Source organism: Spermophilus citellus (genome assembly GCF_964194105.1).
Source record: "Spermophilus citellus genome assembly, chromosome: 9".
NCBI lineage: Eukaryota > Metazoa > Chordata > Mammalia > Rodentia > Sciuridae > Spermophilus > Spermophilus citellus.
In genome coordinates this window covers 106,535,244-106,556,762 of record NC_138191.1, presented here as the reverse complement: position 1 = coordinate 106,556,762, position 21,519 = coordinate 106,535,244, and the positions used below count along the sequence as shown (strand labels likewise).

The window sequence follows — 21,519 nt, the reverse complement described above, 5'->3', positions numbered from 1 at the left end:
TAAAAAGTGAAAGGACTGAAACATAGCTCAGTGGTAGTGCACTCTGAGTTCAATTCCCAGATAAATAAATATTAAATAAATAAAAATTGATTAAATTTAAAACAGAAGAAAAATTATAAATTCTGATTTTGCTGTGGATGAGGCAGCAATGCAATCTGTCGTAGTCTAACTTTTCTGTAACTTGGGGCCAGGCAGAAGACCAGTCCCCAGACTCAGGGGAGCCATTGGGCCGGAAGGTGGGAGTTTCCATGGTGACAGCTGATCTTGGACTAGTCAGTATGATTCGTCAGGGCATCTTGGCACTGCAATTACTGCCCTCAAACTCCAGTGCAGGTCAGTAAAAAGAATGTTGATGGGAATGGGGAAATGGGGATCCACAAGGGTTGGGGGATATTGACGAAGATAGAGATTCCTGGGGATCAGTGGGTCTTAGGGAAGAGGACCTGTTTCATTGTTTGCAAAATATAAATCTGCACTAGTGTATATCTTGAGTATCCTCAGCTCTGGCAACCATCAGGGACCCTAGTGGAAAGGAGTAGAATTACAAGGACATCATGTAGGGGAGATTGTGATCTACCATCACGAGAAAGAAGCAGGAGGGGAGGAGAGAAGGAAAGGTATTAGAGGTTTATAAAACATGTTGATGAGTGGACACTGAGGTCTTCAGAGCCCTGTCCATTGGGTGCCTCCTTGTTAGTTTGGTCTGGCCAGTGCTGCAGGTCTGAATCTTGTTTTCTGCCTCAGGTATCATTGTGATCACAGATGGGGTGACCAGCGTACCTGATGTTGCTGTTTGTGAGACACTACTGAACCAGCTTCGCAGTGGTACTGTGGCTTGTTCCTTTGTTCAGGTGAGCACTCTAAAGGAAGGAGAAGGAGTTGGGTATCTCGCAAAGTCAGGTGTGGCTGGTTACTTTCTTACAGGTGAGATTTTTCAAATGAAGCTAATGACATAGTTGCCTTGAGGAGAAGCTAATGACATAGTTGCCTTGGGGAGAACGTGTCATGTCTAGAGCAATGGAGGTAGCAATGGTGGAAGAGGATTCTCATTTTTGTCCCCTTTCTTTAGGATTTAGGAGACAGCATGTTAAATAAAAAGAATAGAAATTTCAAAATCTGAGTCAGTTTCAGCTCCACCTATCCCATTAGCTTAGTTATTTATTATTTTGGTTTCAAGGGTTAAAAAACCAGCTCAAACTAGCTTAAGCAAAGGGGAGGGAAGGCATAAACAGGGAACTACAGCTGATGGTAAACTAGAGAGGTAGACATATAGCCAAGCATGGAAAGCTGGTTTGGCCATATTAAGAAGTAAAATGCATAGTTCTATGGGTGATGCAGATATACAGCAGGAAAATCACTAGTTGATTTACATTTTATAAAGGCCATTCTTGCTGCTGAGTCAAAGGCAGGAGTGGAGACAGAGAGACAATTAATTGCAATGGTTAGTAAGAGGAGCAGGGCTTAAATTAGGGAATTTAGGGGCAAGCAGTTTGAGAAAATAAAGAGATGGAGTTAATATGACTTAGGATTAGCAAGATACAAAGGGACAGGTGAGGGAGAAAGAGAAGTTAAGGGTGTCTCCAAGTATCTGACTGGGTAGCATGCAGAGCAAATGGAAAGAGAAGCAGTTGGGGTGGAGTTGGGACAAGATGATAAATTTGTGTATGTATATGTTTTGTTCAGGTTCATCTGTGTTGTGTTTGAGGTTCCTGTGATTGGTCACAATATAGTAGTTAAGAACATTGCCTTTGGAGTAAGGCATGCCAGTCTGAATTCTGGCTATATTTATTAGCTCTGTGACCTTGGACCCACCAGTTCACCTCTAGGTTGGATTCATTTATAAATGGAGATTATCAGAGTACCTACCTCCAATGGTGAGATCATACCTTTAAAGTACAGAGGAGAGTGCCTAATTACATATGAAATGGCTGCAATTTATAGCAGTTAACAGTTGGATATGCAGACCCTGATACTCAAGAGACAGGGTAGATTAGAGAAGTCAGAGATTTTGGAAGAAATGAGTAGTTAACATTGCAAGATGCAGAGAAAGATTAAGAGGGATGAGGAATGAAAAGTACCCTTTGGATGTAATAATTAGGTCACTGGGATCCTTTTCAGGATCATTTTAGTGAAGAGGCTGTGAGGGAAATTTTTGCTGTGGATAGAAGAGAAAGAAGTAGAGATAAGTGTTGACACAAGAAATTTGGCTGTTCAGATCAAGTGGGGAACAAGAAAGAATGGTAGCCAGAGGAAAGCACAGGGAAGAAGGAGGGGTGTTTGTTCTATTTTTTTTTTTTTTAAGTTAGAGACTTAGGCTTTGTTCTAAGGGGTCATAGTGAAGAAGAGTTTGAAAAAAGGGAAAGAAAGAAGAAGCTGATGGAGTAAAGTCCTGAATTGACAGGTGGACATTGGCTCTAGTAACAGATTGAGGAATTCTTTCAGAGCAGACAACTGTTATTTCTTTCTTTGAGCTAGAAGATAGAAGTGAAGATGTAGATAAATTCTACCAAAGGCCCCATTTCTCTCTGAAGTAAAAGATAATGATGATCGGGGCCGGGGATGTGGCTCAAGCAGTAGCGCGCTTGCCTGGCGTGGTTGCGGCCCGGGATCGATCCTCAGCACCACATACAAACAAAGATGTTGTGTCTGCGGAAAACTAAAATGTAAATAAAATATTAAAAAATATATATATAATTATGAATACCATAAGGAAGGGAGGCCAATGTTGAGAAGATGATACAGGCTTAAGGACAACCCTGAATAAGTAGTTGGGTGGGGTGTCATGTTTTGACATAGGACCAGCCTACACACCATGCGATTTTCTCCATTTGCGCACCATTGATTTGACTGAGTATAGAGGTTGTGATCCTAGTTGGGGTTTTGAGGTAGGAGCAGAAAACTGTGAAGAAGGTCAGGGATTTGAGAACAATGTTTATGAAATTGCTTGAATTAAGGATCCAAGTGGGGCAGGGGTTGCATAGGAGGGTCAGGATAATGCTATTAGACTTGGAGAGAGCACACTGAAGGCCTGGAAGACCCAATGTGGTCAAAGAGCAGCAGGAAGAGGGCAGAAGGAAACTAAAGGGATAATCACGTGTCATGGATTATAGCAATTTAGAATTGCAAAGATGAATTGTTCCAAGTGAAGCCAAGCTCCAAGATGTAGCCAGTGTGCAATAAAATAGAGATGAGGGTTAAGGAACAAAGCAGCCAGGGAACTAGATGAATCATCTAGGCCAGATAGTGAATATTTAAGCCTAAAGGGGTTTGTCACAACTGTTGGGCTGTGTTGTGGTGATGTGAAGGCTCTTGGATGGTAGTGTGAAAGCAACCAAAGACAATACAAAATGAATGGCATGGCTGAGTTCCAGTAAAACCTTATTGACAACAATAGGTGATGGGCTAGATATGGCCTCAGTGTATATGAGTTTGCCAATTTCTGATCTGTAGCCTTTGCATTGGCCTCAGAAAGCTTATTTGCAAAGCAGACGTCAGGCTATACCCCAGACCTCCTGCATTTTAACAATATCTCTGGGGAAGGGACTGGTGGGGGTTCTATATGCTCTGAAGCTTGAGAAACACTTTATTAGAGATACACACTGAAGTCTTTCAGGATGATGACAGGAAACCAATGAACCAGTTGCTAAAATCTTTAGTGAAGGAAGAAAAGAGTATTTGATGTTGAGGAAGAAGGACAGAGGATGATGTAACCAAATGGTATGGGCTTCAGACAGAAGGACTCAAGGAAGGGCAGGCATAGAGGGAGAATGGTGGCTCGCTTCTCCCCCAGTCCCAGCTCCCTCTCTTGCTATTCATCGTCTCCAGTTCCTCTGGTGGATCAGGGACTCTACTTGTTCACTTTCTCCAGGTGGGAGGCGTTTACTCTTATGACTGCAGTTTTGGACATGTGCCCAATGTGGAACTGATGAAGTTCATTGCAATGGCAACATTTGGTTCCTACCTGTCCACTTGTCCTGAACCTGAGCCAGGCAACCTGGGTCTGACTGTCTACCACCGGGCATTCTTGCTCTACTCCTTCCTACGCAGTGGTGAAGCACTTAACCCTGAATATTACTGCGGTAAGAGGCAGGCTGGGTGGGATGGAAGGGGGAATATAGAATGGGCCCAGAGATTATGCCATCTAGGCTTTGGAAGAACTGGAAGTCTGACAACTCTGGAGCTGTTCCCACAGTGATTTTGGCATAGTCCCTTCCCCTTGTGTACCTGTCCACTAATAGATCACCATTTTCTCTTTCCCCATCTTCACTGGACCCCCAGGTTCTCAGCACCGCCTATTTAACGAGCACCTAGTCTCTGCAAGCAGCAACCCTGCCTTGGCCTTGCGCCGGAAGAAGCATACTGAGAAGGAGGTGCCAGCTGACTTGGTCAGCACTGTGTCTGTACGACTTCGAGAGGGCTACAGTGTCCGAGAGGTCACATTGGCCAAAGGTGAGGTCATTAGGTCCTACTATAATTTCACAGATCTTTGAGAACTTTTGTGCAGGTAGACCTGTTGAACAGAGTGGAAGACACCCATGTAACACCCCTGAAAGAGCATCACTAAGAGAGACTCTGCTTGTCATTTGAGAGTTGCCTTCAGGGCTCACTTCTCCCAGCAAGTAATTTCCCAACTCCATCTCCTTTTGTCCAAGGTGAACCAGCTGAGACAAGTGTAATGCCCTGAACTTGGTTTTATTTTCAAATTACTCCTGCAAACTTCTTTTTGAGTCAGTTGACAGACTCTGGGCCTGAAACCTATGGAACTGTGCTTGGAACCTTTGGCCAGGCTAGAGTTCCATGAGGTAGGTGAGGTTTCAGATAGGAATCTCTCTAGGCCTGGAGTCCTAAGTCTTCTTCACCCAACTGGCCCTTCTGCTCCCCTGAAGGAGGCTCCCAATTGGAAGTGAAGCTGGTGTTGCTTTGGAAACACAACATGCGCATTGAGTATGTGGCTATGGCACCCTGGCCCCTAGAGCCTGAGGGTCCTCGAGCAACACGGGTGGAAGTGACAATGGAAGGTGGCTATGACATTTTGCATGATGTGTCCTGTGCACTAAGGCAACCCATTCGTTCCTTATATCGTACCCATGTTATCCGCCGCTTCTGGAACACACTGCAGAGGTAAGCGAGGTCACCACTTGGTGAATAATGCCCTATTTGTTGTATGGAGGGACGGGTTTGTGAAACTGGGAGTGGGGGAGGGTCATCCTGAGCACCAGGCTGGGTCTTTGGTCCTGTCTTCTTGGGGTTCCCCTCAACTGCACCTAGCAGAGTCAGCTGTGGCTCAGGCTTGGCCCTTATTTGACAGCATTAACCAGACTGACCAGATGTTAGCCCATCTTCAGTCCTTTTCCTCAGTGCCAGAGCACTTCACACTTCCAGACAGCACCAAGAGTGGAGTGCCACTCTTCTACATCCCTCCAGGCTCCACCACCCCGGTGAGTAGCTCTGATGCTTGGTAGCCCCTTTTCTGTTCACCTGGGTAGGGATCAGCACAGTATCTGGATCCCAGACCAACTTCTGTACCTTCTCTTTCAAGGAACAGAAACTAGAAGCTTCACCTTTGACCTTGAAAGTATCTCTTTTCTATCTTCTAAGGCCCTGAGGAGGGGGAGAAGGATCCAAAAGGTCCTTAACAGATCATGGGTGTCTGACATCTTGCAGAATGTTCAGGTGGTGGTCCCTCAGCAGACTGTGCACTCCCTCATCCCAACCTCCCCAGCCACCTTCACCTGTTCCCAACCATCACCAACCACTGTGAACTGTGTGCTTTCTGAATGCCACAGCTTCCTTTGTCCTGTGCTGTCTTCGCACTCGGTGAAGACATGGCTGGCAGCCTCGCGCTGATGGACACATGGCTTACATGGGGGTGCAGCAGAGTCATCACCAGGTGTTGCCATCACTCAGTTTTTCTTTGAAAGTCAGTGACATAAGCTGGGCAGGTTCCATCTTCCTGCTGAATTCATCTTTAAGGAAAGGCTACACAGTTTGTCTCTGGCTCAGTCACACTAATATAGCCTTCAGATTGGAAGCTGTTTTTCCTCAATCCCAAATTAGGCTACAGCCCTTAGCCTTAATCTACTTCTGTCTTTGACCCCTTGAACTGAGTCTACCTTGGCTCTGTTTGCTGGTTGTCCACAGATGTTCCCATAGGGCTATCTCTTCTGTCCCCAGGTGCTCTCCCTTCAGCACAGTGGTTCTGACTCATCTCATGCCCAGTTTGCTGCCTATTGGAAGCCAGTGCTGTCTATGGATGCTAATTCATGGCAGCGTTGGCTGCACATGCATCGCCTGGTGCTCATCCTAGAGCATGACACGTGTGTATCTTCAGGGCTAGGGCCATAGTTTGGGTGGAGGAGCAGGGGTAAGAGGATAGGGAGTGATGGGAAGGGTACCACCTGTGTCCATGTCTTCCTGTTTATCAGCCCTGATAATCTCAGGCCTAGGGGAGGAAGTAGTATACTCTTCCCCCCCAAGATTGGAGCTAGGAGGTCTGATTGCATTCAACACCTTCTTCCTAGACCAATCCCCAAGCACTTGCATACCCCAGGCAGCAATGGACGCTACAGCACTATCCAGTGCAGGATCTCACACTCCTCCCTGACCTCTTTGCTTCGGGACTGGAGCAGCTTTGTGCTGGTCGAGGGTTATTCTTATGTCAAGTTGCTCTCCAGGTGGGCAAAGTGATATCTCCTCACTTTTCCCCCATCACCTTATTCCATGTCTCCTCTAATGCCAGGCCTCAACCCTACCTCCTCCTAAACCCATCTACTTCCAGCCTAGGGCTGCTCACTTTCTCCCATTTCTCCCCAGTGCCCCAGACCAGCCCCCTTCCTCCTTCTACATGGTCCGCATCATTTCCAAGGCCCCATGCATGGTTCTTCGCCTGGGTTTTCCCATTGGCACTCCAGCACAGGCCCGGCACAAGGTAAACTGGGCCCTTACTCCCAGACAAGGAGTTTTCGGGTGTAGTTGAGCTCCATTTCCTGTGCCCCCACAGGGCCAATTTTAGTAGGGAGAAGTGATTCCCAGACCAAGTAAGGCTTGAAGGAGACAGTTTTCTTACCTTGTCTTTGGGCCCCTTTTCTCAGACTTCTGGAGAAACTTGACTACATTTTCCTTACAGATTGTGTCAGATTTGAGGGAAGAGATCCTACGCCTTCGTTTCCCCCACCGGGTGCAAAGCAAGGAGCCAACACCCAAGGTGAAACGAAAAGGGCTGGGTGGCACTGGTGGGGGTAGCTCTCCCTCTAAGTCACCCCCCATGCTGGGGCCACAGCAGGCCCTGTCTGACCGGCCCTGCCTTGTGGTCCTCCATAAACCACTGGACAAGCTCCTCATCAGGTTAGTATAGAGGATGGGGAAGGGCCCTGGAACATGAGGGAAGGGTAGTAGAGATCAACTGAGGAATTGCCCATTTCCCAGGTATGAGAAGCTACCCCTGGACTACCGGGCACCCTTCCTGCTGACACTGGAGCCACCAGGGCCACTGCCCTTAGTCTCAGGCCGTTCAGCCTCGTCTAGCCTAGCATCACTGTCTCGCTACCTCTACCATCAGCGCTGGCTCTGGAGTGTCCCATCAGGCCTGGCTCCTGCACTACCACTCAGTGCCATCGCCCAGCTCCTATCCATCCTCACTGAGTATGTCACTGGAGCCTGCCAGGCTACTGGGGCAGGAGTAGAGCAAGGGTGGACTTTGAGTTTGAACACTGGCAGAAAGCCTAAGCCACTTTCTATCACTACATTCCAATATCAAGCATAGAGCATGCTGCTACCTAACCTTGCGCTTTCCCCCTACTATGCTTATTTTGGCCTCTGATCCTAATTGGACCTGTTGTACCCTAAGAGACCGTTAGTCTGAACAGAACATCTAGTGGACTAGGCTGTCACGATGGCTACTGGGAGATGGATGTGTTGGGGCACTGCACTGAGTATCTCCTTTCTCATCTTCTTCCATCTTTATGGGGCTTTAGAGTTCGACTCTCTGAAGGGTTCCATTTTGCCTGCAGTGCGGAAGGAATCATCAATATGGTTCTGGAACTTCCAATTCAGGTGTGTGCTATCCCTCATGACACTTCACCTCAGGGTCCATCATAATAATCTCAAGGACATTTGCCTCTGAGCTGGGTGGGGACTGCTATAAACCTTGCCTCATAGGGACCATATGATATGGTCAGAGGACCAAGGTCTGAGGCCAGAGTCATAGAAATAATGAGGAGTGGTGAAGGTACTGAAATTTTGAGGGCCAGAGCTAGGCTAGACCAGGTCTTCACACCAGCTAGGATTTTTCTAGGGTCTTCTATTTTTGTTGTTGTTGTTGTGGTGGTGGTGGTGGTGGTGGTGGTGGTGATGCTAGGGATTGAATTCAGGGCCTTGTGTATGTAAAGGCAAGCACTCTACCAACTGAGCTATGTTCCCAGCCCTCTAGGATCTCCTATTTACCCACAGAATGAACCACCTGGGCAAGCTGCAGCTGAAGAGAAGCACACATGTGTCATCCAGTACATCCTCTTCCCCCCACACTCCACCTCCACCAAAGACAGGTGAGATTTAGCCCTGCCTGGAAGTCATCTCTGCAGAGTGCCCTCTCCCCTCACTGTCCCCTAAACATCTGGCTCACATATCCTGGGATGTTCATCTCAAGTTGAGGCAGAGGGATGTTATATTTTGATGTTTCATCAGGCAGACATGGTATATAGAGGCCACGTGCAACTTGTGGCTATCCTATGCCTGCCTCCTTCCTCTCCTCCATGGGCTCGCTCCCTGCCACAAGGCTATGTTTTAGATCCCTTCTCCCTCTTTCTTAGAGCACTCTCTCCTTTAGCTTCTCAACAGATGACGACAATGATGTGGAGGTGGAGGCCTTAGAGGGGGACTCAGAGCTTAATCTGGTCACTGAGGTGTGGGTGGAGCCACAATATGGGCGAGTGGGACCTGGCCCTGAAAGCTGGAAGCACCTGCAGAACTTGACATACTCTGAGATCCCTCAAGCTGTGAGTGTCCCGAGACCCATACCCTGATCTTTCACCAGGTTGGATCTCCTTTGGATGCAGTAGCCCCTGGGCTTCTTGGGGCCTCAGAATGTCTGTGACTGTTTAGGCTTCATTGAGAACCAGAGGCTAGTTTTATGAGGGGTTACTCCTATCCTCTGATGTTTTCTTCCCTAGCTGCACCCACGGGATGCTGCCTGCATAGGCTCCATGCTGAGCTTTGAATATCTGATACAGCTCTGCCAGAGCAAGGAATGGGGTCCTTTGCCCCCAGAGCCACGGGTCTCTGATGGTTAGTGGGGAAGGCAGCCCCTGGGTGGAACAGGGGAATGAGTAGGGAGAAAGCAGGTAATCTGGATCTCACTGTTGTATCCTATCATCCTTCCCTCCCTCCTAGGACTGGACCAGGGAGGAGACACCTGTGTCCACGAGATCCCTTTCCGTTTTGACCTAATGGGATTGCTGCCACAGTGCCAGCAGTTGCAGATGTTTTTCCTTTTGCTTTCCAGAGGTGGGTGAATTTGGTACCTACCTCTCCTAAGGGGCCAGCATGCTGGGCATATTAGAGACCAGATGAGTAGAGGAGCAAATGAATGATGGGGCAGGAGGAAGCTGCAGCCAAAGGGTTTTGCTGGCCAGGGTGGAGCTGGGGACACTGGATAGCAGGAAGCTCTGGGTGCTGAGCAGAGTGTGTGTCGGGCAGAGCCAGAGGGTGTTCCTCTCGCCGAGGGGCCCTGTCCTGCCAACGACACGGTGCTGTGCCTGCTGCACAGCTGCCTGGGGCAGGAGCTGAGTGACCGGGAGATCCCACTGACCCCTGCTGACCAGGCTGCCTTCTTGAGTGAGGTACTGCGGCGGAGCTGTCATGATCCAGGTGAGCTCCCCACCTTTTTTTCTAATACTAGAATCCAGCCCAGCCCTTTCTCCCCCTCCCACAGGGCGGTTTCTGTCTAAGCTCTGGACTCCCTCCTCCCCATCCTCCCCATTTCTTCAACTTAGAGCCACCTTTCTGGGGCTCTACCCTCTTCCACCATCTCTACGCCTATTGTAGGTGCAGAGGGGCCACCAATGGGAAGCCATGGGATCCTAAAGGATCAAGTCAGCAGCACCCTTGCCACTGGAGACTCAGCTCTTCCTGCCCTGGTCAGCATTGAGTCTTCTCCCTAAGCCCTTGTCATACTGACCTCCTTCCATTGCTATATATCCATGTATAGTGATGCCAGATTTCTATCACCCTGATTCCATATACCTTCTGCCACAGACTGAACACTGTCATTTCCATTTGTTCTGAATCTTATACACTATACCTAAGATGAGTCAGCTCAAGGTGAAGGAAGGGAACAGGGCTTAGATGTTCCCTTGTAGATTGCTCTAATTTTTTGTTTCTCTCTTACAGGATGTAGGTCTTCCTGAAACTCTCAGGCCTCTCATCTCTGCCCAGCCTCCTCAGTGGCGCTGCTATGCCAGGCTGGTGACCCCCCAGCATGTGTTCCTAACTTTTCTCCCCGCTACCTTCACAGGTACTGACTACTGGCTTCACTAACACTCCCCACCATAGATACACACACTATATATAAACCCCTGCACTCCCTCACCTCCCTCTGATTTGTATCCATCTTTTCCTCTTCAGATGTTCAGCGTCTGACTGCCTATGGCCTGGAGGGACCTTCTCAAGAAGAAACAAAGCTTGGGGATTGGAGTGGAACCCCCAGTCCACGAGATCTAGGAGGAACTGGGGTTAAGGCTACCAAGTCCCAAGTCCCTATCCTCAGCATAACCCTAGCTGATGGTAAGGTCATTGACTCTGATGTCAGTTAAATAGGAGTGGGGTGAGACACAAATAAAGGGCTTAAACACCATGGGACACCTTTCCCCACAGACAGTGCCCAGGATCAAGGAGAACTGAGCCCTCCCTTCCGCCAGGACTTACAGACTTATGCTGGGCGTCAGACTTCCCAGACAGAGGGTACAGAGGGGCCCCGGACCCGGTGTCCTGTCTATATCTATAGCTGTTCCCTGGAAGCATTGAGGGAGCAAATGGTTGGCATGCAGCCCCCTCAGGCGCCCCGAGACCTCATCTTCCGGTGAGTGCTCTTGATATTCATCTGTGTCCTCCTCCTACAAAGGTTTCGGTGTACACTCATGGGTATGGATAAACAGATTGATGGTCAGTGAAAGGAACTCAGCTTCTGGCTTCCCTCAGCAGGTTCATCAACTGAGTGAATACATTTTGTAAGAGTCTAGATATAAGAGACTGGATATCCACTGATTAATGAATCCAAGGTATCATATAGGGAAGTTAACCAAACTCTGTTGTCCCTCCATTCCTAGGACTCAGTTTCTCGACCACCCCTCTGCATCCTCAGTCTGGATGGAGCCCAGGTACAAAGAGGCAGCTACCCATTGTGCCTTGTTGCAGGAGCATGCACAGCGGTGCTATGTCCGTGGTAAGCAGGAAGGCCACGTGAGGGAAGAGTGGAGCTCCCGGAGTGGAGATACAGACATTACAGGGATGGGACCTGGAGAGACCATTCTAGAGCTGACCCTCGTGGCCTTTTCCACTTCCATTAGGGCTATTCCGGAGCTTGCAGCAATCACAGAGCGTGACTTGCCAGGATTTGCTGACAGCAGTGGATGCCTGTGAGGAACTACTGCAAGAAGTAGACATCACCCCATTTTTGCTTGCTCTGTGTGGCCACACTTGTGGTTTACCTCATGCACCCCCAAGCCCTGGTCCTCTCAGCCCAGGGCTTTTCAGCAGCAGCATTGAGGAGGGTCCAGAGCCTCGGGAACGAGCTATCCTAGCTTCTGAATCCAGGTTAGGATTATTCTTGAATGATGTTAGAGAAAGTGGGGAAACAAACCAAGACTCTAAAAACAAGAACTTTCTAATCCAGCAGTAGGCACAGAGAAGCATCAATATTTTGTTGCTGGCTTCCTTTTTCCTATACAGACAGCCTTTTCCCCTATGGCCCTGGAAACATGCTCCCTCTCAGGCACTCCCCATTTCTCCTGCTGTGGTATGGTCTGATGAGCCAGGTCAGGGCCAGGGAGTTCCCAGTTGCCAAATTGGAGACTTGTTCTGAGGACCTCCATATAATAGTAACAGTCTCCCCAACTAATCTCTTTGTCATGGGGACCAAAACTATGTATTTTGCTCACTGCTGAGTCCCCACCTAACTTTAGACCTTTGCAGGCCCCTACTGAAGAGAGGCTGGAGGAAAGAAGAAAGATCACAGGCAGATAGCTCTATATTAGTCTCTGCAGTGTATTGCCCATGGGGAAAAATGAACTAGAGTGGTGGGTACACAGAGGACTCCTAGTTGAAACTCTAGCCTGGGGCCCTCTGGAGCTCTAGATCTCCTGCTTTTCATGCCCCCTAAGTGAACTTATTTTTTTCCCATCAAACCTCACTTCTCCACCTGTTTTCTCCATTCACGGGGAACAATACCACTCTCCACCAAGTGATATGAGTCAGAAAACTGGGATCACCCTCACTCTACTTCACAGAAATAGTCTGGCCCTTAAGAAATGTGGAGGTTAGAGCCCAAATAGGTGGGTTGGTTCCTTGGCCTCTGTCACTGCCCAGGCCATTGGGTTAATACTATGTAGACAAGAGACAGGTGTGTGCTGCTCCTCACTTGGGAAGCAGGTACCTCTAGCACTTGGTGGTTTTTGATACTGGTGTTCTCCCCACCCCCACCTCTCAGCATAGAGACTGAGGACCTAAGTGAGCCTGAGTTTCAGAGCACCCGTGTCCCTGGCAATCCAGACCCTGGCCCAGAGATCTCTCTGACAGATGTCTGCCAGCTCAGAGGAGAGGCACATGATGCCCTTCATGGCCTCATCCAGGTAGGGAGCTTGGGTGAGGTCAGAAGAGGGGTAGAGTCCTGGTGCACTGTCCCATTCTGGTGGAGGGGTAGTACCTTCAAGGGTCAGTTGACATCATAACCCACTTCTAAACCCTACAACAGGAGAAATTCCTGGAAATTAGTCGTCTTCACTTCCGCACTGTGCCCTCCAATCCCCACTACTTCTTCTATTGCCCTCCATCCAGCAGACGAGAAGTAAGTGTCTTTATCCTTCCCTCCTTTGTGCCCCAAACCCAGAGCCCTAGTCATCCCACTTGGCCTGCCTAGATCCTCTTGAATCTTACTTCCTTGTGACCCAATGTAGTTCTTGGCCTACTTAGATCAAATTTTGTTTTGTTTGATTTTTTATTTGTTTGGTTGATTTTGGTTTTGGTATTTTGGGTTTTGTTTTGTTTCTATTTTGCCCAGGATGACGGTCCTCGGGACACAGTAGACAGAAAAATCAGTGATCTGGAGTTTTCAGAAGCTGAACTTGTGGGAGAAGAAGGTATGTGATGTGAGCTAGTGGGTTGAGGTGGAGGAGGTTGCTTCAAGCCAGGATTGAGAGGCCTCCACTGCCAGTCTAGCTTCTTGACCATATGACATACACCATTAGGTGACACATCTGCCTGCTGTGTGGTCACTGAGAGTGATCCAGAGCTGGAGGTCGAATACCGTGAGAGCCGTGAACCAGACCTGGGGCCTGCTGGTTTAGACTCTGCCTCACTATCAGATGCAGACACTGTGAACCCTGATGAAGACTCCTTCAGTATCTTGGGGGGTGACTCACCCACTGGGCCTGAGAGTCTTGTGCATGACCTGCCACCCCTCTTCTTGCACCTCACGTGCTCTGTGCGGCTTCATGGACAGCACAGCTCAGTACCTGTGTGCAGCCTGCCTACTTGTCTGGGTGAGTTCAGAGGAGCCTGGGGAAGACCAGGGTTGCCTGCCTGTGTGAGGGTGGAGGAAAGCCTAGGAATATGACTCATTCGCATGTAGAACTTGAATCTATGCTTTTCTCAGGGCCCCCAGCAATCCCGGCTTTCCTCCTCTCCCAGGCCAGGTACTTGCCAGTTTGGAGGGCCCCCCGATTAGAGGCCGAATTCCCCTGAGGGACCTCAGTGTCACCTTGGATGTCTTCGTGCTGACCTTGCCCCTGGAAGTGGAGCTTCCCCCAGCCTCGGACCCTCAGCACCACAGGTGTGGTGGCAGCAAGCTTGGTGGAGGGTCTGGGACTTTTGTGGGAATAGGGGCACCATTAAAGGAATATAAGGGAATGTGGGAACTAAGGAGACTTTGAGGAGGTCCCAGGGCGGGTAGTGTCTCCTGACCTTTGTTTCTACCCTGTTTAGATCAACATCTGAGAGCAGTGCTTCATTCCCACGGTCTCCAGGGCAGCCATCATCTTTAAGGTCAGATGATGGCCTGGGACCCCCACTACCACCCCCAGAAGAAGAGAGGTATTACTTATCTCCCTTTCACAGTTCATCACTCCCCCTCAGTTTCATTCCTGGAAACCAGTATCTGAATCTTCCTTCCACTTAGGCACCAAGGACTGTCCAGTTTGGCCACACCCCACAGACTGGCTATCGAGACCACCATGAGTGAGGTGAGGGCCTTCTCTCCCCCAGTGCAAGCAATAGCTCCCAGTGCTCTGATAACCTTTCTATCGTATACATGAGAAAAGTACTCCCCTTTATTCTGGGATTAAAGTGAGGCTTTTCTTAGTCTGAGTCAGAGTATCATCTAGTATTTTCTAGTCTGGGAGTGAGGTAATGCTCCAGTAATCAAGAAAGATGCCCTTTACCACTTCCTGCGTTGTTCTTCCTAGATACGCTGGTTGTTAGAAGATGAGATGGTGGGGGCACTCCGAAGAGGGGGCATCCCCCAGAGCCCTGCCCTGCACCGAGTAGCTGCCCACATCCATAGCTCTCCTGGACGCTCCACCTGCCTTCGCCAAACTCTGCCACTGAGTTTTGTGTTTGGGCCAGAGCGTTCCCTCACGCAATTCAAGGAGGTAATCTGCTCTCAGAACACTCCAAGGTCCCTTGGGCACCCATCCTTGGACCTTCTAGCACAGGACTAGAAGGCCCGAAGTTTAGTCCATGGAATTATCCTTCTTGAATACCTCCTTACAATTTTGTCTGCTCTTCACCCCTATGCCTAAAAGCCCAACTCAGTAGAACAAAACCCAGCCTCCAATCTTGTCACTGGGTCTGTTGAACCTTGGAAAGTCACCAAACCTTTTCTTACCTCAGCAATAGGGATGCTGGCATCTTCTTCACCAGGTAGCTGGGAGTATCTAGTGAGGAAGTGTAGTCACCTTATATAGAGAGGGCTACTCCTGCCTAAATTACAACCTTGGTCTCTGCTCCCCAGGAGTTCCGCCGCCTCCACCTCCCTGGCCATGCTCTCCTTGAGGACCCTAACAGTGGCTTCTTCTTTGTGGCAGCTGGCCAACAGCCAGGTGGGTCCCATGGGGAGACCCCTGCAGTGTCCTGGGCTTGGCACAGCAATGAGGACAGGACTGAAGGCATCGAAAGGGAGGTAAGTCTGACCTGGGGTAGAGGGAGGTGGTAGTGGGTATGTGGCACTGTACTTCAGTCTTGATATTCTGCCTTGCAGCCCCTGATCACCAGTCCCCAAGCCCCTGGCTCCCCAGAGGATTCTGAAGGCACCACTCTTATCATTCTACCCAACCTGCCACAAGCAGGTAAGAGAGAATTTGGGAAGCAAAGTTTGGGGACCAGAACCAGCGACTTGAAGCTAACTTGTCCTGCTTTCATTTTTGGAGGGAAGCCTTAGGCAGGACCAAAAGGAACTCCAGATATTTTCCTTCTCTATTCAGGGAGTCAGCCTGGGCCCAGTCGGGGACTAAGCCTTATATCCAGTCAAGGTAGTGTGGACTCAGACCACCTAGGTAAGCAGGGGGCAGGGACAGAGGACTCTAAGCTGATGGCAGGGGGCATCAGAAGGGGCTCATCTGAAGAGGACCTTCAAGCCTGATGTACTTGGAGGCCCAGACAAGTCAGGCTCAGTTGAGGATGGGAATAAACTTCAGCACATTTGATACAGGTTATGATGGTGGCAGTAGTGGCTCAGACAGTGAAGGTCCAAATGAGACCCTGAGTGAGAAGACCCCCTTCACATTGCGGACTCCACCTGGGCAAGCACCTCTGCAGCCTTCACTCTCAGTCCTTCCTGGGCCCTGCCTGCCTGACTTCTGGCTCATTGTCCGAGTACTACAGGATCGTGTGGAAGTGTATGCACATGCACAGTGAGTAGAAGCCAGGGCCTACACCCTGGCACTGCTACTAACCTCTTTTCCCTGTTCCCACACCTTTCTTCAGTGTTGTTAAAAATAAGACTTGGGGCCTGGGGATATAGCTCAATTGGTAGAGTGCTTGCCTCGCATGCAAGACACCATGGGTTCAATCCCCAGCATCACACACACACACAAAAAAAGACTTGGGACTGAGAGCTTCAGAGGAATCTGGCTTCAATTCTAAGGTTAGAGCTTCAGATCTCTTCCCACATCTAGCAAAACACATAACTCTAGACTTTGTTAATGGGATTGGAAAACTGATGGAGAATTTGGATTCTAGCTGAACATTAAAAACATCTACCATTCAGAGCAACTTCAGAGGTTGATATATAAAAATAAGGAATAATAGCTGATATTTAACAAGTACATAAAATACATACTATTCTAGCATTTTACATGGATCAACGCATTTAATCTGTATAAATAACCTTACCTAATCTTACCCTAATGGTATAAAGAAACTCAAACAAAAGAAATAAAATACTTGCCCGAGGTCACAGTAAATGCCAGAGCTAGAGTTCATGGGCATCTGCTTAAATACCACTCTGTTCTCTTGGGTGGGGTTGACAGCAAGGAAGACCACCATTCTGACCAGGATTTGAGATTAAAGAAGTGATGGAAAACTTAATGTGGTGCCCACTGGCAAGGCAAGCAAGGAGCCTAAGCTCTTAGAATTGCTCTAAGAATTCCATTTTTACCATTTCCCATTAGGTTTACTTCCCTTGTCCAATCCTTTCTCCTTTTTATGGTTTCCCTTGGTCATGACCTCCATGACCTGCCCTCCCATTTTTGACAGTTAAAATCTCCTGCCAGTTCTGTGTTGGATTCATCCTTCCTTCCTAGGAGCCTGATCCGGGAGGATGGGGGGCCCGGCACTGAGTGTCGCCACCTGCAGCAGCTCCTGGTGAGGCGAGTTGGGGAGATCTGCAGAGAGGTCAACCAGGTGAACATAGCCAAGGGAAGGGCTCTTTGGACACTGAGGCATAGACCACAGGAGAAGGGAGTTTTGGGAACTTGATTTTCAGAGGCTATTGCTCCACTGCAGACCCAAAAATAACTATTGGGTGTTTTCTTTGACCTCCCCTACAATTACTGGAATGCTATTACTTCCCCACCTCACTGCAGACTGGGGAGCTCTCCATCTCACCTCTTATAATAGTGGGTCACTATCTTATTCCCTCCCAGTAACTCTGAAATGTTCCCTCTCCTTGCAGTGTGCTAGCATTAGGGATTTAATATGAACCAGACAAGGGAAACCCTGATTCCGTGGAGCTTACGTACAGCAGGGAGGTAGACATTGAATAACTAAATCACATTATTTATTGACAACTGTGAAGAATTCTACAAAGGAAAAGCAGAGATCAGGGATCTGATAAGCCAGAGTATCAGGGAAGGCTTTTTAGAGAAAATAAGTGGTTTTTAAATTGAGACCTGAAGGATATGATCAGATTCTGGCCAAGAGGAGGGACAAATGCTTCTCACTGGGTTTGCTCTCAGAGCCCTGAACTCTGTTACCATGGGACCCATTTCTGATTACAGGTGTTTTGACATCTGACCCCCAGTGATAGTGGTCATTCTCTCTGGCCTTTGATCAGCCCACCCAACATCCCACTTATGAGGAATACTTCAGTTCTCTGACACCTTGTTCCTTCTCCCAGAGATTGCTTCTTCAAGATCTTCATGACAGCCATGTGTGTAACTCTCTTCTGGTGGCCGAGAGTGAAGAAGATCTATGGCGCAGTGAGACCCCCTTCCACTCCCGTCAGCGGGCACCACTTCCCAGTGATGGTAGGATCCCACCTAGTAGCCCCCTCTCAAGGCAATACCGCTGTCCACTTTTCTATCCAGTACTTTGGTGAGAAGCTGAGAGCAGGTCCTCACTATTTTGACACTGGTGCCAAGTAATAGAGAGCAAGGATAGTAGGGGAAAAAATTCCTGGATTTGGCTGCTTCTAGTTTGTCAGTGACATTCATGGAAGCAGTTTCAGTAGAGAGGGGGAATAGAAACCAGATGAAATGGAAAAGCGCAGATAGATGGGTGGAGCAAAGAATAACTACCAATTAGCTTGGCAGTAAGAGAAAGAGAAAATAGATGTGGCAGTAACAGAAGGAAGATGGGGGCAAGGAAGGAGCCTCAAAATAAGGTAGATGCCAGATGTCGAGGCACATGCTTGTAATCCCCATGGCCTGGGAGGCTGAGGCAGGAGGAGTGTGAGCTTAAAGCCAGCCTCAGCAAAAGTGAGCCCTCTAAATAAAATACAAAAAAGGGCTGAGAATGTGGCTCAGTAGTTGAATGCCCCTGAGTTCAATCCCCAGTACCACCCCCACCAAAAAAAACAAAATAAGATAGAGACTTGAGTATGTTCATGTTCTATAGAGAAAGAACCGGTAAGAGGAAGAGAGGTTGAAGAATACAGGAAAAAAAAAAAGATTGAAGGGACACAATGCTATGACCTGTCTTCCGAAGGGCACACCTGCACCTGGCCGTGTCTTGTTACCCAAAATGTTCATCTTTCCCCAGCAGGGGAATAGACAGTGATGAGGAGTCTGGGGGAATGAGAACAAGTTCCCAGGTGAGAAAAGACCAGAGGGGAGGAGCCTGAGGTCCCATTGAAGGATTGGCCACCAGACTGGCAGGCAGGACTCCTTTGGGATTCCTGGGATGTCTGGCATCTACTTGAGATGGTAATTCAAGTCTCAAAACTTCAGCTCCCTTTTCTTTTTCCAGATGACCTGTCATCTCAGTCCATAAAGGAAAAGCTAAATCATGTCATTCTTTTGCAGTCTTTCCTTAAAATCACACCACTTCTTACTTTTAACATTCTCAGCTGTTCTGTAGATGACTTGTGTGTGCTTGTTTACTGGGGATTGAACCAGGGCCTCATGCATGCCAAGCAAGTGCTCTACCACTGAGCTACATCCCCAGTCCCATAGACAACTTTTCTAACATCAACAGGAGAGTGCACCTCTCAGCACATCCTGATATGTTCCCTATATTAAAGCAGACTCCCCATAATTAGCAGACTCCCATGATTTTGAAGGCAATTTCTGTAAATTGAGAATGAGCCAGGACAACCATCACTCTAAGATGACTCCCAGTAGCCTGGGATGTAAGACCAGTCAGAACCCAGACACAACTCTTCCTCATTTTAATCTCCATATTTTTTCCCTGAAACCCTTAGCAACTATCATTCTGTGCCAGAGTTTCTACACAGAAACTTTGAAGTCTCCTGGGTATCCTCTATGCTTCTGATACCTGACAGCAGCATCTCTGGGAAACCAGATTGCCTCTTTGACCTCCTGAAAGATTTCTCATCAACACAGAAACCTGAAAAGGATCAAACAAAGTATTGGACTGTGGCCAGGGGCTCTTGGGTACCACTATACCACCCATTGGGATATCTGGCCTCCAAAGCACAGGACATTCACTCTGCAGCTGGTGTACATAGTCTTTTTATTTTAATGACGTTACTGTTGCAAACCCCCGGTGAGAACAGTGGCTTATAGTGCCACTGACATGTTATGACAGGCCAGAATCCCTTGGCATTGTCTTCAGGATTGTCTCATACTGTACCTTTCTCCACACTGCTCCTTAGCTCCTTCTCTGAGTCTCCTTGAAAGTCTGTGTGCAATGATCTGTCTTCCTAAGGGCATGACTCTGCCTGGCCCTTCTTATTACCCAAAGAATTCATCTTTCCCTGGGAATAGATGGTGATGAAGAATCTGGGAGAGTGGCAAGTCAGATAGTCCTCAGGTGAGCAGTCTGGAGGGCAGGGGGCTGAGTGCCCTGTTTCTTACCCATGTTCTCCCTCCCTTCAGATTATGCTGCTGATGAGAGCTGTGCACCCCGAGGGTACCTAGCAGCCACAATGCAGTTTGTCCCTGGACATTTCTCCTGTGACGTTGTATGGGGAACTATAATCCGAGTCCACTCACGCCTCAAGATGGGGCCCAGTATGGGGGTCTCTCGGGGTATGTGATTGATGTGAGGGGCAAGTGGGAAGCAGAGGATCTGGGGAAGATCCTCTTCCTGAGCTAGTGTTACTCCCCCAGCCATCCAGGCCCTGCGCTCTGTGCTTAATGCCTTCTCTGTGGTGAATCGGAAGAATATGTTTGTTTATCAGGAGCGAGCCACAAAAGCTGTGTACTATCTTCGGTATGTGGGCCCTGGAAAGATGGAGTAAAGCTTGAGTCAGGGATGGCATGAGAGGAGACATATCCAGATACTTTGCCACTCTTTCCCAGGCTTCTGGAGACATCCTGCAGTGACCGGCCATGGGAAGGGGATGCTCTGCCACCTTCCCTAGCTCTGTCCCGAAGCCAGGAGCCCATCTACTCTGAGGAATCCTCGGCACGTATTGTTCCCTCTCCCAATGCCCTGTGTTCCCTTTGTACTTTGCTCCCTGGACATGGGTCTTGACCATATTTGTCCCTGTAGGGTCCTCGTTCTCCCCTGGATATGGCTTCCAGCCGTAATTCAGATACTGCTCGTCCTGTGGGCCAAGTGGACAGACATATCCAGCTGCTAGTGCATGGTGTAGGGCAGGCAGGTAAGGACTATGAGGGGTTGGGGTGTGGCCCATGAAGTCCCTGAATCCTCAAATCCTCTGGAACTTCTCTTACAGCTTGTCCCTACTCTCCCCTGGAATCTCTCCTCGAGTTCCTATTATGCTGTGGGTTTTGCTCTAGCAAGAATAGAGTGGGAGAGGACAGACTCTAGTGACATTTAGGGGATTGGACTCATAGCCAATTGAGATGCAGCTTGAGAAGAAGATTCTGGTAACTCTAGGATAGATGGTAGCTCTACCAGCCTAATGGCAGGAGCTAGCTAGGGTGAAGATGATTGGTTCATTTAGGGCTGTGTTGAGCCTGTGAGGTCCAGGTACTCTGTACCAGATCTCAGGATATGGCTATTTTGCACCCTCTCCTTTAATCTTTGTGATACATCTGTGAGTTTGGTACTACTGTAATTCTTATTTATGGATGAGGGCCCTGAGGTTTGACGTACAACTTATGTGTCCACACTCATAGTGAATAGCTTGGCAGAATAGAACATGGTGCCTCACAAGGGATAATTAGAGTCTGAGGTTCAAGGGCTAGCGTTGGAGTAGCTGGATCCTCTCCCAGTGTCTCACCTTTCATCATGGCCATGTCAAGGTCCTGAGATCACAGATGAGCTAGTGCGGGTTCTGCGGCGGCGCCTGGATGAGGCCACACTGGATGTCATCACAGTCATGCTGGTTCGAAACTGCAAACTGACACCTGCTGATGTGGAGGTCAGCTCCCTTCCAGAGTCCAACATCCTTCTCAAGTCCACCTATAGGTGCTGGGGCAATCTAGGCTGGAAACTCTG

The 21,519-nt window shown here is 48.7% G+C and overlaps 1 protein-coding gene across 5 annotated transcripts in view; it reads left to right on the top strand.

The window, feature by feature from the left end:
- The window catches only part of SZT2 (SZT2 subunit of KICSTOR complex), a 50,640-nt gene that overhangs the window by 15,453 nt on the left and 13,668 nt on the right, over window positions 1–21,519 (top strand). For 4 of the 5 annotated variants that reach the window (XR_014023905.1, XR_014023906.1, XM_081308944.1 and 1 more), the window contains exons 6-47: window positions 192–333; window positions 745–851; window positions 3,869–4,079; window positions 4,279–4,449; window positions 4,887–5,121; window positions 5,309–5,438; window positions 6,175–6,317; window positions 6,522–6,674; window positions 6,814–6,928; window positions 7,127–7,344; window positions 7,426–7,641; window positions 7,974–8,052; window positions 8,449–8,543; window positions 8,825–8,993; window positions 9,168–9,282; window positions 9,388–9,501; window positions 9,694–9,864; window positions 10,042–10,133; window positions 10,387–10,510; window positions 10,621–10,779; window positions 10,870–11,074; window positions 11,322–11,437; window positions 11,562–11,808; window positions 12,701–12,842; window positions 12,965–13,057; window positions 13,271–13,349; window positions 13,458–13,751; window positions 13,900–14,041; window positions 14,194–14,301; window positions 14,387–14,450; window positions 14,673–14,858; window positions 15,221–15,388; window positions 15,467–15,554; window positions 15,690–15,761; window positions 15,917–16,118; window positions 17,010–17,109; window positions 17,825–17,954; window positions 19,986–20,138; window positions 20,220–20,322; window positions 20,412–20,517; window positions 20,605–20,716; window positions 21,324–21,442. Coding sequence is in view for 3 of the 5 variants with exons in the window: in XM_081308944.1 (XP_081165070.1) it covers window positions 192–333; window positions 745–851; window positions 3,869–4,079; window positions 4,279–4,449; window positions 4,887–5,121; window positions 5,309–5,438; window positions 6,175–6,317; window positions 6,522–6,674; window positions 6,814–6,928; window positions 7,127–7,344; window positions 7,426–7,641; window positions 7,974–8,052; window positions 8,449–8,543; window positions 8,825–8,993; window positions 9,168–9,282; window positions 9,388–9,501; window positions 9,694–9,864; window positions 10,042–10,133; window positions 10,387–10,510; window positions 10,621–10,779; window positions 10,870–11,074; window positions 11,322–11,437; window positions 11,562–11,808; window positions 12,701–12,842; window positions 12,965–13,057; window positions 13,271–13,349; window positions 13,458–13,751; window positions 13,900–14,041; window positions 14,194–14,301; window positions 14,387–14,450; window positions 14,673–14,858; window positions 15,221–15,388; window positions 15,467–15,554; window positions 15,690–15,761; window positions 15,917–16,118; window positions 17,010–17,109; window positions 17,825–17,954; window positions 19,986–20,138; window positions 20,220–20,322; window positions 20,412–20,517; window positions 20,605–20,716; window positions 21,324–21,442 (5,988 nt within the window). In the remaining 2 variants the exon portion in view is untranslated. Of the gene's footprint in view, window positions 1–191; window positions 334–744; window positions 852–3,868; window positions 4,080–4,278; window positions 4,450–4,664; window positions 4,803–4,886; window positions 5,122–5,308; window positions 5,439–6,174; window positions 6,318–6,521; window positions 6,675–6,813; window positions 6,929–7,126; window positions 7,345–7,425; window positions 7,642–7,973; window positions 8,053–8,448; window positions 8,544–8,824; window positions 8,994–9,167; window positions 9,283–9,387; window positions 9,502–9,693; window positions 9,865–10,041; window positions 10,134–10,386; window positions 10,511–10,620; window positions 10,780–10,869; window positions 11,075–11,321; window positions 11,438–11,561; window positions 11,809–12,700; window positions 12,843–12,964; window positions 13,058–13,270; window positions 13,350–13,457; window positions 13,752–13,899; window positions 14,042–14,193; window positions 14,302–14,386; window positions 14,451–14,672; window positions 14,859–15,220; window positions 15,389–15,466; window positions 15,555–15,689; window positions 15,762–15,916; window positions 16,119–17,009; window positions 17,110–17,824; window positions 17,955–19,985; window positions 20,139–20,219; window positions 20,323–20,411; window positions 20,518–20,604; window positions 20,717–21,323; window positions 21,443–21,519 lie in introns of those variants that run through there. The other variant, XM_081308945.1, reaches the window with a different exon arrangement.